This window comes from Anopheles gambiae, chromosome 3, assembly GCF_943734735.2.
Source record: "Anopheles gambiae chromosome 3, idAnoGambNW_F1_1, whole genome shotgun sequence".
Taxonomy (NCBI): domain Eukaryota; kingdom Metazoa; phylum Arthropoda; class Insecta; order Diptera; family Culicidae; genus Anopheles; species Anopheles gambiae.
Window position 1 is genome coordinate 21,658,517 of NC_064602.1, and position 18,112 is coordinate 21,676,628.

General features: G+C 46.6%; 1 protein-coding gene across 3 annotated transcripts in view; it reads left to right on the forward strand.

Annotated features, from left to right (window-relative positions):
• LOC1279925 (zinc finger protein chinmo) overlaps positions 1-18,112 on the forward strand; it is a 106,599-nt gene that overhangs the window by 49,499 nt on the left and 38,988 nt on the right. For all 3 annotated transcript variants that reach the window (XM_061654113.1, XM_061654114.1, XM_061654116.1), the window contains exon 3: positions 16,537-16,841. In XM_061654113.1, coding sequence (XP_061510097.1) covers positions 16,727-16,841 — 115 coding nt within the window. In that variant the 5' untranslated portion in view covers positions 16,537-16,726. The remainder of the gene's footprint in view (positions 1-16,536; positions 16,842-18,112) is intronic.

An 18,112-nucleotide genomic window follows, 5' to 3' on the forward strand; every position in this document is an offset into this window, starting at 1 on the left:
AAACAACCCCGACAAATGCGCGCGCGACAACAACAGAAACGCGTAACAAACAGCACGCGGCACAGCAATGGCGTGGCAGTCAGCAGCTACACGCCACGAATGCGCGTATGCGTTATTCTTTCCCTCGCTTTCTTGGCGCATGGTTTTGGTCAATTTTCTTCAGCTAGAACGAGGGGGGGGGGGGGGGCATAGTTATACATATTTAAATAGTGTCGCGCTAGCCAAGCACCAAGCCAGGGACTTCGGCCGCTCGTGCCTGGAGTGACGCATTGCCCGATCGTCCCTTTTGCCGCGGCCAATCTAATGTAAAGCAACCAAACCGGAAGGTGCACTCCGGTATGATGGCCAACGTTTCTTCTAATGGCGGACGAAGTGAGCCTGGAGGGTTGGGAATTAGTTGCGTATAATTAACCTAATTAGCAAAATAGGGGGAAACTGCGTCTTTCTTGCGTGGTGGTGGTGGTGGTCGTACGCAAATGAATGCGCCCCGTTGCACAAAGAGCGAGCGCGAAAGCGAAAAGAATAGAAGGGAGCGCTTGGTTCTGATACGAAATTGGAGTGTTTTGAATTTTTAATGTTCTTTAAACGAGGCTTTGTTTTTCTTATTGGGAAGTTAATTTATTAACCTACTTTATAAACAATCGGCGAACAAATTAAAATTACTTATCTGTTTGTTATGTTATACTTTTAGGTACTTGTTTGTGGGAACCATTCCAAATAAAGCACGAAACAACTGCATTTATATGTACCGCGGATCATTAATTGAACAGCTTCTTACTACGCTTGGCAATCCCAATGCCAAGGCACGTTAGCTCTGTTTGCACTCTCTACGCGGTGCGTGTGTGCATTTTTTTGTTCCATCCCATCGCACTAATTCCGAAGGCGCACAGTGTGCGTGATGAATCTTTCCTCCTCAGTCCTCCGCCTTGGAGCCTACGGGGACACACGCATTCGGTGTGCGTGCGTGCTAGGGCGAACGGCACTAGCGCACACCACCTTACACCTGCTCCTGCAAGAGAGCGAGACACACGCTAAATGGAGAGAATTCGGGGAAAAACGGGATAGCAAAACAGCGCCACCAGAAAAGGAAGAAGGATTTGTGTTGGCAAAAGCCGTCCCTGCGTGGAGACCGTTTGCCACTGGCGGGAGCGGGAGCGACGCTTAGATTCGGTGGCGCACGGGAATGGGAAACGCACTCTCGCCATTGCGAATGCGTTTGAAATGCGCATGAACCGATAAAATGACGCACAAACGCACCACCACCACCACGACTCCATCACGACTACTACACTTGCAGCAGGGAAGGTAGTCCCAGGCCGGGCAGGTCATCGAGTGGTGCAGGAATGTAGCAGAGTGAGGGGGGCATTTTCAGGCAGCGGCCTAGTAGAGAACCCGGCCTGCTTGAGCTAGGCCGGCCATGCTGGTTGCGTTTTTTGGGGCAGCGCGCTTGGAAACCGTTTTTGGAAGCGTACAAAACCGAACGGGTTTCGGTGAGTGGTAGAGGGAGAGATTGTTCGTCTCGTTACTTGGTGCCTACCAACTCACCCACTCTCCTTCACCCTCCCAAAAAACGAACGAAACATAAAACCATCATGAAAAGCCTTGTTTCGCCTAACGGGAGCGGACGGACACTTTTTGTGACACAGCAAAGGCCCACAAGGCTTCGGTTTTTTTGCTCCACTGACTGGCTAGACCGTTTTGAACATTCTAGGCCGGTAAGCCCGTTGTCGTACGGATACGGAGAGTTTTCGGCAATGCTCTATCCCAGCGGGATAGAGCGCACTGTTCATCCACTTCGTCTTCGTCTCATCTATTTCTAGTGTGCTTGCTTCCCTTTCCTTTCGTGCACGGGCAGCGCATCGTGATCATTCCCGCAAGAAGCAGCCCGTGCAAATTGGATTCTTCCAAGGACCTTTCTTTCATTTCCTTTGTGTTTTGTGTGGCCCTTGCGCTGCAGAGCACAACCAACCCGGCGGTCCACTTCGAGTGGGATTCTCCGCCCTTGTGTACGCAGTTTTTCCACGCGCTTGGTGGACTTGCATTGTGTGCGCTGTACGCATGGTGCGTTTTTTTTCCTCCGGAGTGCCTCTTCACAGTGGCACACGCGTACACACAGCGTGCACAGTGTGTGTGTCCTTTAAGAGATGCTTTGCTTTGTTTTCGAGTAGCTGAACTGATAACAGTCCCATCGCTCTTGATGTTTTACAGCAAGAGAAAAGAAAGCATCTAACGGTGAATATGGGATGTTTTTAATGGGGGAATGCTCCTTTCTCCTGCTGCTGGCCAAGTGCATTTGCCAAGTTTGGAGACACAAGGGAGTGTCTACTTGTCCCTGGGAGGGATGCTTCTGTGTTCTGGTTAGGACGATGTGTGCCTATAATAAAAACACGTATCCCTTCCAGCGATGTTCATCGTCCATAGCTTCCCCGGGGGTAGCAAGCTATTACGATGGCAATCTTTCGAACATTTTTGCTGCAAGAGAGCTCGGGGTACCAACGAAAAGCGTTATGCTTTTGTAGGCTAGTGATGGGAAACATGAAGTTTTCGTCGGAATCAGCTTCTGGAATTGATTTCGGAATCTGCACCGGAATCAGAATCGGTTCCGGAATCGGAATCGGATCCGAAGTCGGCTCCGGAATCGGAACCAGAATCGAAACCTAAGTCGGCTCCTGAATTAGCTTGGGAAGTGGAACTGGAATCGGATCCGGGATCAGAATCGATTCCGGAATTGGAATCGGCTCCAGAATCGGAATCGGTTTCGGAATTGGCTCCGAAATCAGAATCGGCTTCGAGATCGGTGGCGGTTTCGGTATCTCCAAAAGAATAGGCTTTTGGGTCCAACTAAGTATTGGTAGCCGCAAAGAATCCAAATTTACTTGTAAATGATCCATTCTCATGGAAATTCTCAGACTAATTTCGCTTCTGAAACTTATTATTTCAATTCAAGATTCTAATTCCGAAGCTAATTCCAATTCTGGAGTCAATTCTGATTCAGATTCCGAAATCGGCTTCGGAGTCAACCCCGGAATAGGCTCCGGAATCCACTCTGGAATTGGCTCCGGAATCGGAATCGATTTCAGCATCGGAATCGGCTCCGGATTTGATGTCGAACACGGAATCGGAATCGGGTAGGTCCGATTTCGAGCTCCCACCACTATTGCAGACTGATCTAACATTCATGCGATGCGACCGAAAGTCACTGTTTGGTTTGCGGGGCTCTTCCGAGGGACCATTTTTGCGGTCCCAAATCAGAAAGAATTGTCTCCAACACTTTGTTTTCCTCTTCTTTCGACTGTAACGCCTCTGCAAGCGTATGCAACGATGAAAAACGAGCTTTGTTGAGGATGGTTTTGGATGCAATTACCCCAAAAGAACGTGTTCAAACTGTAGCAACGGTGACCGACCATCACAGGAAGATAATATAGAGCCGACGCACACTCGCAAAATCTGCTTTGTGCAACTTAATGCCAGGCGTGCGTAAAGAAACTGATGCGTTGTAAGAAACAATAAACCCGCTGCGTAGCGGTGCCGTTTCAGTTTTCAGTTGCGGTTTGTTCGCCTCCTCCAAAGCGCCCACTCCAACGATCCCGTTTCGAGAAACAACGGCTTCTCGGTTAGGCGTTAATGGGCAGCACGCACATGTTGTTAGCTGGTTGGAAGCAGCTGATAGTGGGACGCGTGCTGGGGCTTGTTTCGAGGCTTTTTAAATGAGAAAAAGATCTCAAAAACACACATTGCACTGTGCGTTCTTTTCCCTAGTTTGGGATCGAAGGAAAAGAGCATCAAATATTGCAATTCATTTTAATGCTTTATCATTATCCAATCACCCAATTCGCGAACCACTTTCCCATCACCTTGGTTCAGTTAATTGATGGGCCACATGGAATGTGTTTTTTCTGCTTTTTCTAGTGCGTGAGTTTGTCCAAAAAGTGCATCACATCAGTAACCTTTTCACCTCGACCTCGATGGCAATCAGCATTTTTTTTTTGAGCAAGGGAAAAGAGATTGTGTCTGCCGGCCGGCCGAGCGGGCTGTACCTTCACGCGTCGGTTGGTAAGCCGTTTTCGCTGGCGGTGGATTTAATTTTGCCAACGATGGATCATTGCGCGAAACGCAAAAAAAAAAAACAACAAAAAACAAAAAGTGGTGTCAAGGCCGGAAAACTTACGCACCAGACAGACGCACCCACCGCTACCACCAGCAACAAACGGCCAGACAGTTGCGAAGGTAACTGTTTTTTGTTTGCTTGCAGGGAAAGGGAAATATAGTTTGGCGAACGCAATTTCAACCATTTTCCGTCCTTCTTCTTCTGCTTGTAGGAACCGACGGACGGATGCACTGTGATTGTGCGTGTCTGGGGTCTACGATTTTGCACTCCAAAGAAACCCATTCGTGGCGGATCAAATATTAGATTCGGTGGGCTCAAAGCACTTCAAAACCGGCAGCAGACCAACACTTTGATGGAAGTGTAAAGTGAAGCATGGAAGGGAACCGATAAGCGGGGGCTCTCCTTGCCGTCTACGCATTGTTACGATCAAGATCACAATCGTAGACGAGCCTTCCAAAACCACACGATCACACCACGTGGCCTGTGACTCAACGCATTTTTTTAACAATCAAGAGAGGGAGAGAGAGGGAGAGAGAGAGCAAAGCTAACACCGTTTTGGCGGCATTAGACGAGGCGACGGCCAGACAACGGCACGGAGATGAAAGGAAGGTGCGTTACGCACTGCTCGTTGCAGCAGCTGTGCGTCAAATGGTGCGATTTTTGGGCAACCCCGAAAAGTGGAAGCAACAACAAAAAAAGGGGTTGACCTCCCCACACAACAATCTACGGTGACGCGTTTACTGACCACACTGCGTTTTGTTGCGATCCCTCCGGTGGAAGGCCGTGGCGGGTGATCGTGCGTAGCAACAAGCACGGCACGCAAACAAGGAGGGAAAAGGCGGCAGCAGCAGCAGCTCCGCCACCGACCGACCGACCGGCTTTGGAAACGGAAATCCCTCCCCTTTTTCTCCTCTTCCATCACCATGCAGAGTGGCTTTATAGACCACCCGCCACCCACTTCTTCACCTCCCCCCCCGATGCTATTGGCCTCGATAAAAATGCGTTTCGGGCTCTGAATGCGTGCGTCTATTGTAACGCGTATAGCCCGCGAGGTCGATGTCTGGGTCGACGGGCGCTCTGTGTGTGTGTGTGTGTGTGTGTGTGTGTGTGTGTGTGTGTGTGTGTGTGTGTGTGTGTGTGTATGTGTGTGTGTGTGTGTGTGTGCTATGCGTGAGCCGTTAATTTTTGGCCACCAAACTAACAAAAAAAGGTGTCTATTCAGCTTTTTGCGATACCGCGAACAGCAAAAATCAACAAACGGAAGAAGAAAACGACAAAGAGAGAGAGAGAGGGAAAAAGCCCGATCGCGCTAAATTGCGGTGCGTAAGCAAAAATGCGTAGAGCAGGTCAGGGTGGGGGAGTGGAGGAGGTCGGCCGCGATCGCTCGAGACGAGCAGATACAAAGAGAAAGAGAGAGAGAGAGAGGACAATAGAGAAGGCACTCAGATCAATATAAATTGAAAGCGTCGTCTAGGGTTTTTTGTTTGGTGCGTTTGATGATCGAGGGGGATCAAGGCAACCCCCTTGGGCTCCTCCACCACCACGATCGTCGTTTTTGCAAATTTCGGTAAGCAGCTGCTGCCTGATGGTTTATGTATTGATTTACGCATTTTAACATCCGTCTCTCCATGTCATGTTCTGTCTGTTTTTTCGCGTGTTTCTTCCTTTCTGCTGTTTAGTTTGACCAATTTTTTGGGAGATTTTATAGCAAAACCTATGGCGCTGCCAAGGGGTTTGATTTGTCTTTTGTGTGTTGCGATATTGCACCATTGCACACACACATCGGCCAAATAGGGAACGCGGTGTGTCATTTTTTTTGCTTTCTTCCCGCCACAAAAACGACCGATTTGGCCGAATTTTCTTTCGCAACGAAACGGGATGGATTTCGTTGTTTTAATTTAAAATGTGCGTATAAATATTAATGGCTGGAGGGGTGTTTTTTGTGGTGGTTTTTGTTAGGTTGCTGTTCGCCAATTGGACAGTGCGTATATGCCTTTTTTCCTATCTCGCGGTGGCCGTCTGTTTTTGCCGTTTTCTTAACATAGTTTTTAAGTGCGTTTCAGTGAGGCGGGAGTGTCCTATTTATGTAATTAAGAAGAAAAAAACTGAAGGGCGCTAGAAGTTGGTTAGCATCTGCTGCCGCCACGATCGCGATCATAAATGGGGTTTAAAATTGCCAATATATTGCGGATGTTTGGTTGGATAGTTTTTTCTTGTTGTTTAACCACCTTCTTGTGCGAAACAAAAAATTTATTACGATGCGTGTAGTAGAAGATCATCCGCAAAGGAAAGAATCAAAACCAGTAAATTGCATTACAGGGTTTTCGTCAGACCCATTGGCAATGCATTGGACTCATTCCTATTGGATTTGTCCACAAAGAGTGCTATAGAGTCCAATTCCTTTCATACTAAGTTCATTTCGTGTAGGAAAGAGTCATGAAAGTATCCCACAGGTATGAGAACCCCTGAAAACCCCTGTATGCGTGAGTGCGTAGTAGCGCGCTCAGCGTGTTGCCTGAGGGTAAGATAGTAGTAAAGATGTCCGCGATGGGGGTTTTCTTTTTTCTACGCTTAATTCGTACACTGAAAGCCTTTCCAACCCATCCACGTTTATGGTACACGGCATTGCAATAAATGAGTTATTAGACCGCGGAGCTATCCCCACACACACACACACACACTTTTTGGGGCATCAGTATCCCGTTTGCTGCACGCACCACCCGTGCGTCCCAAAAATAATAAAAAAATTGCAATAAACGCACAAGTTTTTTAGCTAGTTTTAATGAGAAATGATGGGATGGGAGATGATTTTAAACCAGGGGCATATAAAATCAAACTCTGCCATTTTCCATCATCGCTCATTAGTGCGTGGGCCTTTGCTGTTGTTGTTGGTTATGATTATTGCACATGCCTGTTTTTGCTTGGATTGGGTTTTGTTTTTACTTTTTATGGCCGTAGCTTATATGGCTAGTTAGTAGAGTGGGTGCGTACGTGTGTGCGTGTGGTTTAAAGAGAAATGAGATTTTAGATTAAAGTGCGTGTGGGAAGGTTTTGCGATTGGCGCTTCGATACATTTATGCCCTCTCACACTGCGGGTTTTGCAAGGGTTTGCATTTAGTTTTATTATCTGTTTTGCCAACAATCGTTGGCTGTGATTGCCGACTTCCTTTTTCGGTCACAGGAAGTTGTCTATTAATTAGTCTATGATAAGGTTTTGTCTAAATAGGAGATTTTTATTGCCTTTGGAGATCCACTGACGATCTGCCAATACATCCTGTTGTGATCCTTGTGTGAAGTTCTGAGGAAGATTTTGATGACTCAATTCCATGATTAGAAGACCACCCAACGCGCACAACGAAACGTGAAAACTCTCTATCGTCATACACTTGACTAGCACGAGGATAGTGAATCCATTTTAAGAGCAAACTGTACGTGCTCTATTGTGCTTCCTTTATTTTATGCTACTCCACAGTCACTTTTATTTGGGCCTGGGTACGCCAAAATGCAGATAATGTTGTCTCTCACTTGGGCTCTCGAAATTTGTTGTGCGGTAGATGTGTTGGCCATCCATCACTTCAATCTCTCGCTTCCCTCCAATCTATCCTTATTCTCTAGGGGGAGGATTCTACCACCAACGGACGCACCGACGCGGCCACCACCATCAAGAGGGTGTAAATTTTATGTTTTTAAGGACCAACGATAAAATGCAGTTTTATGAAGGCACATCACATTTTGTGCTGGAATAAGGAATTGCGCTCCGTCGTCGCTCCGTGTGCCGCACAAACAACAGTAGTGGTGCAGCGCCATTTTACTACACTTTGTTATGATGCTGTCGCTTGGCCATCGTTAAAACCGTATCGCTCGGTACTCGATTCCCCGAATTTCCTGCACACGGGCTTAAGGAAATGACATTGCAGGATGTAGAGAGAGGGTCGGAGTGTTGCACAAGACGCGCCACCAGAGAATTGCCTTGCGCTGGTGGTGAAGTTGTTTAGTGGGTTAGTGGCGGGAGGAAGTAATTTTCTTATTTTCAGCCCGAAATGCGTTTAACCCTTTTTATGTCATTTGCACACACACACACACACACACACACAAACCAACCCCTCTTCGTTGTTGTTTTAGATTCGTTCCGGCCTCTTCGGAATGGAACAATTCCACTCGGCACGGAAAGCTGACGCCAAGGACGGGTATGACGATTGTTATTTGCTTCTTTTTTTTACTACGAACGCACCGCAAATATCCTTGCGCCCCAAGAAACGCAACGGAAAACTCACTGCGTGCTGTAGCGTCACGGGCAAACGCCGGGAAGGTAATAAAACTGCTGCAGGGGCCTGCTGGTGAGTCGTAAAATCGGTACATCTCATCCTCCAGCTGCCCAAAAACGCACCACCGAGCCGCCAAGCCACATTACTGCAGCACAGCTCCAAGGGGGTTTCGAGTGGGGGGGTTGAAATTAATATGCTTCATCTCTCTTGCACCGTAGGCAAACCGAACCGAACGGAACTGGATGCGCTGGATGCGTCAGCAAGTGTGAAGGAAACGGGTGCGGTAAAATCAATACCTGTGTTTTCGGCAAGGTTCTCGGTACTGGTTGCGGGAACTTCATGCGAGAAGCCAACGATGAAGGGAAAGCGAACGAGCGGCGGGCACGCAATAAACCACCCCGAGCGTCGAGCGGCCGACGAGCGCAAAAGGATCCCTTGCACCACCCAAGTTGCTGGAACATGCAATCGACACCGCCTTTAGCCACCGTCGCTCCCCCACACGTTGCTTTATTATCTGGCGTGACGTAGCGGCCGGGAGGGGTTTCCTCTTTCGCTGTGTTGCTAAGAATATGCGCCACCGTGCAAAAGCGCCAACCACCAACGGTGCAAGAAAGTGAAAGTGGATTGTGTGCACCATCACCCTGCAGCGCACCCACCCACCCACTTGCACTGTGTGCGATACGGTGGGTAGAAGCAACCCATCGCTGCTGTGCACCGGAAGAGGGAAATTGTGCCTGGCACCGTTTCACATTCCCCGACGTCATCGTCGCCGTAAGCAGGGGGCGGCGCAGGCACTGTGTGGGATGGACCTGCATTTGCGCATAATCGCAAGCCGCCCCCTGAAGCTAGGCAGACCACCCGAAACGGATGTGTTTGTGTGTGTGTGTGGTGAAATGTTTTACGATTTCACTTTCACCCACGGCCAGGCGGCGGCAGGATAATCACGGTATGGAGAGAGAGAGAGGGGAAGCAATGGAGCAATGCAGCAGTGACGGGACACTTAATTTTATGCAGTATATTCCACTCTGCTACCACTACCACTACTACTACTACTATTTGCTACGGCTAATGGCATCGAAGAAGATTGCATACTTGCAAAGGGTGGGAAGAGGAGGAAGAGAAGGGACCGCCCGATGCGGCAGTGTACGGCGCTCGTTTGCGATGTGGTGCTGCAACGTGGTGTGTGTCCCCTTAGGGGCTTTAGTCATACTCTGCGTCAGTATGTATATAGAGACTTTACTTGGTAATGGAATTTGCTTGCCTGCTGCAACCACTACCACCTGTCTTATGTAAACCCTGCCTGCTTGGTGGCCAACACAAACTGAAAACGCATGCTTTAAATGCAAGAAGGGAGCACTGTCGACGGGGGTTGGAGGTGGAGTGGGGTGTTTGTGCGTGCGCCGTAAATTGTGTAACCGATGCGTCTTTCTTGCAACTGCTCTGTCCCTTAGGCTGGCTGGAATTACGAAGAAACAGTGTGTGTGTATCCTTCTGAGTGTGTCCCTGATGGCTGGTGGAAGGAGCGTCATTGTGTTTGCATCATCTTGCATGCGGCAGGAAAACGGGAAACGGGGGGGTTTTTATAGCAAATTCCAAATTGTGCAAGAAACTACCCGGTGGCAGAAAGGGATGGTGTGGTTTAGGTTTTATGCTAGATGGAAATTACAGCCAGCACAGAAGACCCTCCCCACCTCCCCTTGCTGATGGTGGTCCTGAGCCGCGCCTGACTGGAAAAAGGGAAAACTGGCCAGCACAGCATAACAAGCCCCCCGGGTGGTGGTGGTGCTGCAGCGTGCAGGAGCAATATATCCTTGCACACTGGCCATATTTGATGCAGGCATGTAAGAAAGCATAATAACACGGTGTAGAGAGCGTGTGTGTGTGTGTATTATTGCACTGAGAGGGAGGGACAGTGTCGTATGTGTGTGCACAGGGGCATAAGAGAGGGCGGATCTCTCGATACCGCAACCGACAAAGGCAAAAAGGAAGTAAAAAGGTTGGAAAATTATCCCGATGCCGAGTTTTTACTGCCACTGCAGCAGGATGGGACTCTTGTTTAATGCAAGTTTTCGTACTAAAAAAAATAAAAAAAAGGTCATACTGCTGCTGTACGCGTACGATGGTGAACCTTCTTGCATGAATTAATGAATCTTTTGCCATGATATGAGTCGCTCGTTTTGAAACATGCAATAGAGCTGAGGGTTTTTTTTTTGCTTGCTTGCTTGCTTGCTCGCCTGCGTATAACTGCAACGTTGGCCCCCCTCATTCAAATGTGCAGCTTCTTGCAGATGCGCCCGCGCTTCATTAGCTTCTGTAGTGGTTGTTGCTGCTGCTGCTGCTATTGCGGTCTTAGCAGACTGGGCTTCTTTGTTTCTTGCGTTTTATCTTTTTCTATAGGGGAAATAGGTTTTGTTTTCTCATAATACAAGAAGGACTGGGTGGTGGTGGGGGGTTTTTGAAAGCTCTTGCGAGTGAGGAGTGAACGGTTTATTCATCTTTTCAAACCCGTCAACAAACAACTGTGGTGTGTCTGGTGGAAGTGCATTGAAAAGCGACACATAATAGGGGGAGGATGGATTTTTTTAATGCGTTGAATGCATCATACTCATGAGATATATTGTGTGCATTGGAAGCAATATGTTTGATGGGTTAATGAAAAAAAAAACGCAGGCTCTTATGCGATATTAATTCACTACATATCAGAGATGCCAGATACAAGGATGTGTGTGTTTTTTTACTGAGATGTTTCATGTCATTGTGGTTTAAACAAAACCATTCAATTGTAGCAAGGTTCAATATGCGCAAGAAGATTACAGTCGTATTTTCAGCAGTACAGCCATTTGCTCTAATAAATTAGCTAAAAAAAGTACTTTTAGCATCAAAACGACGACATTGCAATGCAGTTCCAGAGTGTTACAGGATTTTCCAGGAGTTCTCATAGCTGTGGGACAATTTATTGACTCTTTCTAACGTGAAATGAACCAAATGTAATGAGAATTGGACTCTATAGCACTCTGATTGGACAAATCCAATAAGAATTCCAAATCCAAGAAGCTTTTCCAACATGTCACCCTAGAGTCCAATTTCCATCATTTGAAGGTTAAAACATAAATCACAAGAAAGAGTCAAATAAGTGTCCCACAACTATGAGAACTCCTAGAAAACCCTGTAAGCATAAAGAAAAGGGTTGTCAAACGGTAAAATATTCAATATTGCACCATCGTTTGTGCAATTTTGTATGAATTGAACATTGAAAACAGATTTCCAATCTATAAAGTCTCAATAATTTGAAGAAATCCCTTTAATTTAAATTTAAATTAGTTAAGTTTAATTTAAAGTTATACTTTTCTTCCTATTTTATTTAGCAATTGCATCATAACCAACCTGAATTATGCAAATATTTTTTTTTTACATTTAAGCTACAACTCCTGCCCAAACCTGCAGTCATTCGCTAAATGCAATGCAGTTTAGCTCGATTTGGCTTAATGAAATCATTCTAGATGACCAAATGTGTCATTCTCTTTCAAATACTAATGAATGAATCTGCCTGTTTCTTCTAGTTCTTTTTACCCGCACCACTGCATTGGCCACACCACATTTGGGCAACCTTTACTTCCGACAGTGATGCGACTTCTCCCGGGGCAGGTGTTCGCATCCGCACCGGCTGGCAGTTTTTGGCACATCGATGCACAATATGGTTCCAAAGGGAGGAGGGTGCAATGGAAACAAACATAAAACAACAACAAAAAAACACCGGCCAAAAACCATCAAACATGCGCACGTTTCCTGCTGCTTTCCGCCGCACAATCCAGCCCGGCGCACAAGCATCGGAAACAAAACGCCGAAAATGTGCCAGCCCCGTAACAGAAACAAACAGTGTGAATGAACCACGAAACCTCCGTGGTGCCCGAAACAAAACGGGCCAAGCGGCCCCGTGGATCCGCTCCCATCAGCTGTGGCGCGCGCGTTTTGTTGCTAGTCGGATGCGCACGCCCGCGCTTGCTGCGCACATATACCGCTCACGCAGCAGGAGCGTTGCGTTGCACAGCGCGGTGTGGCGAATGGTGGAGCTCCCATGCATTTTTAATTGCTGATTAACGCATTCGCATGGGATGGGTAGGAAGAAGAAGGTGTGGTGGACAGGAGGGGAGAGTGCAATAGCCACAAAAATTTGAATTGCGTGTGATGTGTTTATTTTTTTTGGTCAGCCTTGCGCTTTGTCGCGTTGATGCACACGATTAAGCGATGGGGCGGGCACGTTGTACGCGTAAATCTTTGCTTGAATGGGAGGAGGTACATATTCCTAGTTTATACGTACTACATAAATTAAGTGCACATTTTAGGACAATTCTCATACTCTTTCTTTTGGTTTCTTTTCTAGTTTAATGTCAACCGGACCAGGTTGGCTGGCATTTAAATGTTCCCTAATTCCGCTGAACCATACACACGCACACACACACTGCAAAGGTTAGTTGGATGGGTGTGAGAGTGCATTCCCGAATACGAAAACGCACTTCTAAAACGACCTTACTGCGGCGGAAGTGGCAACCGCAGCCCCCGGTTCCCAGTTGGCCTGGCATTTGATGTCATGTTCCCAATACAAACCGAACAAAAACGACCCCTTCTGCTGCCCCCGTCGTTGAACGAAAAGCGCAACCTCGGCGTTTGACTGCTGCGGCTGCACAATGATGTGTGTGTGTGTACCCCTTCTCGGGGCTTTGTAGGTCAAATCTATTTAACCGAAAATTTCGACAGTCGCGAGCGCGCTTTACCCATTGCGCGGCACTGCGTGTGTGTTTCGGGGGGAGTTTTGAGGCGTGCGGGAGCGCAAGTGCGTTCCGGATCGGATGCGGCCGTGGCGTCGTTGCAATGCTGACGTTCATGTTTTTTTTGGAAGCGGACCATGCTGACGATGAATATTTCTTCCCTGGTGCTGTGTTGTGTTGTTATTGAATTTAATCAAACACGCACGCACACATACCTTAATGCACGCCTCTGTCCCCTTTTAACATGCGTGCGAGTGTGTGTGTGTGTGTTTTTGTTTTGTGTCCAAAATACTCCCCCCCCCCATTTAAATGCAAACGCATCGCAAGCGGTTCGCTGCCAGAAACAAAACAAAAAACACAATTAATCCATTTTGGCTTCAAAAAATAATTGTTGCTGTGTGTTTGTTTCGTTTTTGTTTTAACGGCTGAGAGTTTTGGGCTAACACTGCAAACTGCATCGCGGGTGTTGGAACAGAAATAGAATGAAAAGACCACGGGAAGAAGGAAATGTAAATTTTATGCACATTGGGTTGGTTGGGTTGGGTGTTTGTTTGAAACTGAGACCGTATTTAGAGGTTCGCGCCTAATTTCCATCAGTAAAGCGCGGAAACCCGGATGCAATCACAAAACATCCAGTGACTCCAGAGAATGGTTCTAATTAGCATTGCGCGCGATACCTTTTGTGTGTTGCGTTCTTGTGCATTCTTTGATGATGTCTTTTTTTCTTATATGATTTTAGAAACAGAAGCCTAATGGGAAAGCGTGAGAGACAAAAAAGCGTTGACAGATGCACAATGTAAATCGAAACTTACACGCAGTGCTGCAAAATGTCACGTTCAATGTCATAAAGAAATCTGACTGAAACAACATGTCATGTCAGCGTCAAGTACTCAATTGTGAGGACCAGAGATGATCAAAATGATTTGTATGACCAATGCATGCTTCGTGACATTTTTGCGAACATCGCTTGGACATCGTCACTATGTAATGACTTTTTTTTAACTGTTATCAGTTCTGCAAATTTTCACAGTCATAGTCATGACAAATTCTGGCTGAAACAAAATCATGTCAGCGTCACGAGCTCTACAGTGATGATCAAAGGAGAGACTCAAGCAGTTGGTGCCGACCATCACAGGCTTGGTGACATTTAGTGCAAACAAAATAAGCATAGTTTGGGTGCTAAACGTAATGTCACCAAGCAAGTGATTGATCCACCAACTGTTTAAGTCTCACCTCTGATCATCTCAGATGTGTACGTGAGCCGATTTGAGCTTCGTTTCAGTCAAACAGTGGCCTTTGGCAGCACTGTCCACAGTCAGAAAAAGTCATGATCATGCTTGCGATGCCATTAAGCTCAGTTTGTCAGTCAGTGTTTCGCGTTTAACTCAAGCACTCGTATGCCGTGTTCCGCATGTCATGACTCACATTCATTGATTATCAACAATGAGCATCAAGCTACCACGAATATGGTAATTGTTTTCGTTGGTGAAGATCTCGTGATGCTCATGACATTTTGCAGCACTGCTTATACGAATTGGATGTAAGTAAAAGATACAATTAATGTGACAATATGTCAACACGTGCTCTGGAATTGATCTTGCTCTTATAGAAGAAAAAAGAATCAAAATCATTTGCAGCCACCTTTACAACACATCACTACCTTCAAGCTTGAAGTTTCTCACGCAGCACCGGATTTGGGCAGACGCAAACACGCACCGTTGTGCGCGGCATTGTTTCGGCGGAGCATAACGTTCCAATATTTGAACAACTATTTCATAATGCGTAAATCCTTCCGCACCGATACTGCTCTTCCCCTCCCTGCGTGTAGTGGGACGGTTGTTGGGTGTGCGCGTCGTTGTACAGCTGTCCTTAAGGGTTGTTGTCGTCGCCGGTTCTCAATATCGGCATATTTTTCAATATTTGCATTCGCTCACAGTATGATGAGACGCGCTGTAACTGACTGACTGACTGACTGACTGAATGCCAATGCTTATCGGCGGTCCGAGGGAAGAGAGGGCGCACACACCACCCTCCCCGAGAGATTGGCGGTGGTCGATGCGTCGAGAAATGTGTCTGTGTGTTGGTTTTCTTTTTTGTTTCACTTTCAAAAGTGCGTACGTGTTCTTCGGTGTGATCGAGTGAAGGTTTTCACGCACCACATCCACTCCCGACGACATGTTAAATATTTACCTAAAACGACACACGGGGGTACACACGCCCCGGGGGAGGGGTCGTGTATTTGAATATAGCTAGTTTTGCATGCCGAAGAGCGATGTGCGTTTCGATAAGATGCGTTCGTTTTCCGTTGCCGAAAAGGTTGTCATTTCAATGGCGAATGGAGTTGGTTTGTTGTTTTTTTTTAAATCGGATGTACAAAACTTTGATTTTGAAGTGGTTCTGTTATCCGATTTCACTATTTGAGCTGGGAGTTTTTTCATGTAAAAAAGGGCAAGCAAGAGTTAAACAGTTAACTAAAACCATTCAATGTTGTGTTTTAGTTCTGCAAGTAAAGCACGATGGCAAGCCGGCAGCACGTTAAAAGACAAAATCGATCGTGCGGTGTATGAACCCCACCTCAACCCACTTTTGCTAGCTTTTTTTTAACGACAAACGCACCAGATTTGTTTGCGGTAGAGGCCTTTTCTGGTACCGTTTTAGTTTTAGTTCGGGACCTTCAAACCACAAACGCAGAACGAAATAAAGCCTGTGTCTTTTTTTTTTGTTTTCTTCGCCCGTCGGAAAATTCTGCGATTGGCCTTTTTCCGGTACTGTGTCCATTTGAGTTCCTGTGGAGCCTTTCTTGCCTCTGTGTGTGTTTGTGTGTGTGGCACGACCCTCAAAATGGATGGTTTTGTTTTATTTTATTCCGTTGACTTCTCTCTCTCTCTCTCTCTCTCTCTCTCTCTCTCTCTCTCTTTCTCTCCCTCTCTTTGTTACCAGAGGATGCGTTACTGTTGCTTTCCTTGCATTCAAGATTTATCGTCCATTTTGAGTTCGGTTTTCGGGCTGGTCGTGTGGTGGGATGGTAGCGGTGGTTCCCAAGGGTGGGGAGAGGCGGGTGGAATGTTTTTATTTCCAGCACGAGGAGGCTCTATCGGAGCCTTCTGATCGAAGATAAATCAAAGATTTATGTGGAACGCGTGTAAAGGCACTGCGGTCGTCTCTATCCTCCTCTTCCCTGCCTTTTGGGTCTTTTTCGTGTTTGATCCTTGGTCTTTACTTGTTTGGGCATTTTTCCTCGTTCCAGTCGGTAGTATTGATTGTATGTGTGTGTTTGTGTGGGACACGAGAAATGAAATGTCCTTCCAAATTTAGTTTGATTGCTATTTTCGGTAGTGTACCTTTGCGTTACTAATCCTAAACTGTTCTGTTTCTCTGTTTTTTTTCTTCTCTCCAGACCATCGTCCACGGCCACAACGGGATTAAAGCAACTCGACAACAACAACATTGTGCATTTAGAGCAGCAAGAGCCAGTTGCAAAGACGGCGCAATAAAGTAGCGGTCCCCTTCCGCGAGCGCGGAAACCACACCGTTTTACAACCAACCAACACACTGTACACTGAACGGAAAGGAAACACGTCACCAACATGGATCAGCAACAGTACTGCCTCAAGTGGAGCAACTATTCATCCAACCTGGCGGCGGCCTTTTCGAACCTGTTCGATTCCGCCACCCTCACAGACGTCACGTTGGTTTGTGGAGGTAAGTGATCTACGCCCCCCCTTGTGCCCGTTTGAAAGATTGTGTTTGTGTGTGTTTTTTAGAGAATATGTGAAAGCAAACCGGTACATAAATTGCCCACACACTGGGGAAAGGTGATAAGTCTGCTCAAAAGGAAACGTAGCGAATGGTTTGGGGTGCAGCAGCATAATGGTCGCTGTTCTCGGACTTGAAAGGATTTGCGACTGATTTCGCTGACGGGCCCGGGCACGCACGCAGTGCGCCATTATACATCGCGTACGTTTCGCGTCCACGCATCTGCTGGCTGTGTGTATGTGGTTCACGTTGGTTCGCGTTGCGATTAATCGAAAACAACGGAAGGCGAATCAGACGACGCTCAGCAGCAGCAGCAGCAGCCGTGCCTGCAAGGGAAACGGAAATGTGAAACGGATTTTCAAAGGATTAGACATTTATTTTAAATTTTCATTTTTACACATCTACTGTGGGGTGAGTGAGAAGGACACTAGGGGGGCTGGTCAGCGAGTCAGTCGGAGAGTGGCGGTATCCCGCTCGACAACCCGTTCGAACTCGCGGGGCGAAATTCGCGCTCGCGATTTATTGTCCTTGTGTGGAAGGGTTCCCTATTTTGTGTTGTTTTTTTGGTCGCCATCCGCTGTCGCGCGTTCTTCTGATGGTTGATGTGAGACATGTTTGGTTGAGTGGTGCCTAGGGTCAAACTGCGGCTTGGTGCGGGTGTTGGGGTAAGGTTCGTACGGCTGTGTCATTGCCACCTTGATTCAAATCGCGGCTTTCTTGCAGGATGAATTTGACTCGTTTGTCATTTGCCCCAAAGAAATGTACGTCTAGTTGGGAGGAAGTGGGTGTGTGTGTGTGTTGTTGCGTAGAGCAGGAATAAAAATGTCCCTCGTTTTTGTTTTTTGTTTTTGTTTTTGGTCGCTTTGTACGGCCAAATGCTTTGATCCAAGGGTTGATGGTCAACCTGTAGTACAGAGAGATAGATAGAAGGAGAGAGAGTGAACGTAATTGGTTTGCTGTGTTTTGTTTTAATGGAATTATTATGGTGAAACAGAAATTTTGTTTTTATTTTGTAGAAAAAAAATCAATTTATTACAGAGATTTTGTTCCAACTAAAAACTTTTTAACATATTTGTTTTTTTTTTGTTGTAATATGATGAATTCCAGCTCTTACTCCGATCTTGAACTAGGGAAGAGGAATATTTTTATTTATTTTTAAATTAAGTAGTCAATTTGTAAATATTACCTTGCTACTTCTACTTGAATCCTATATCCAA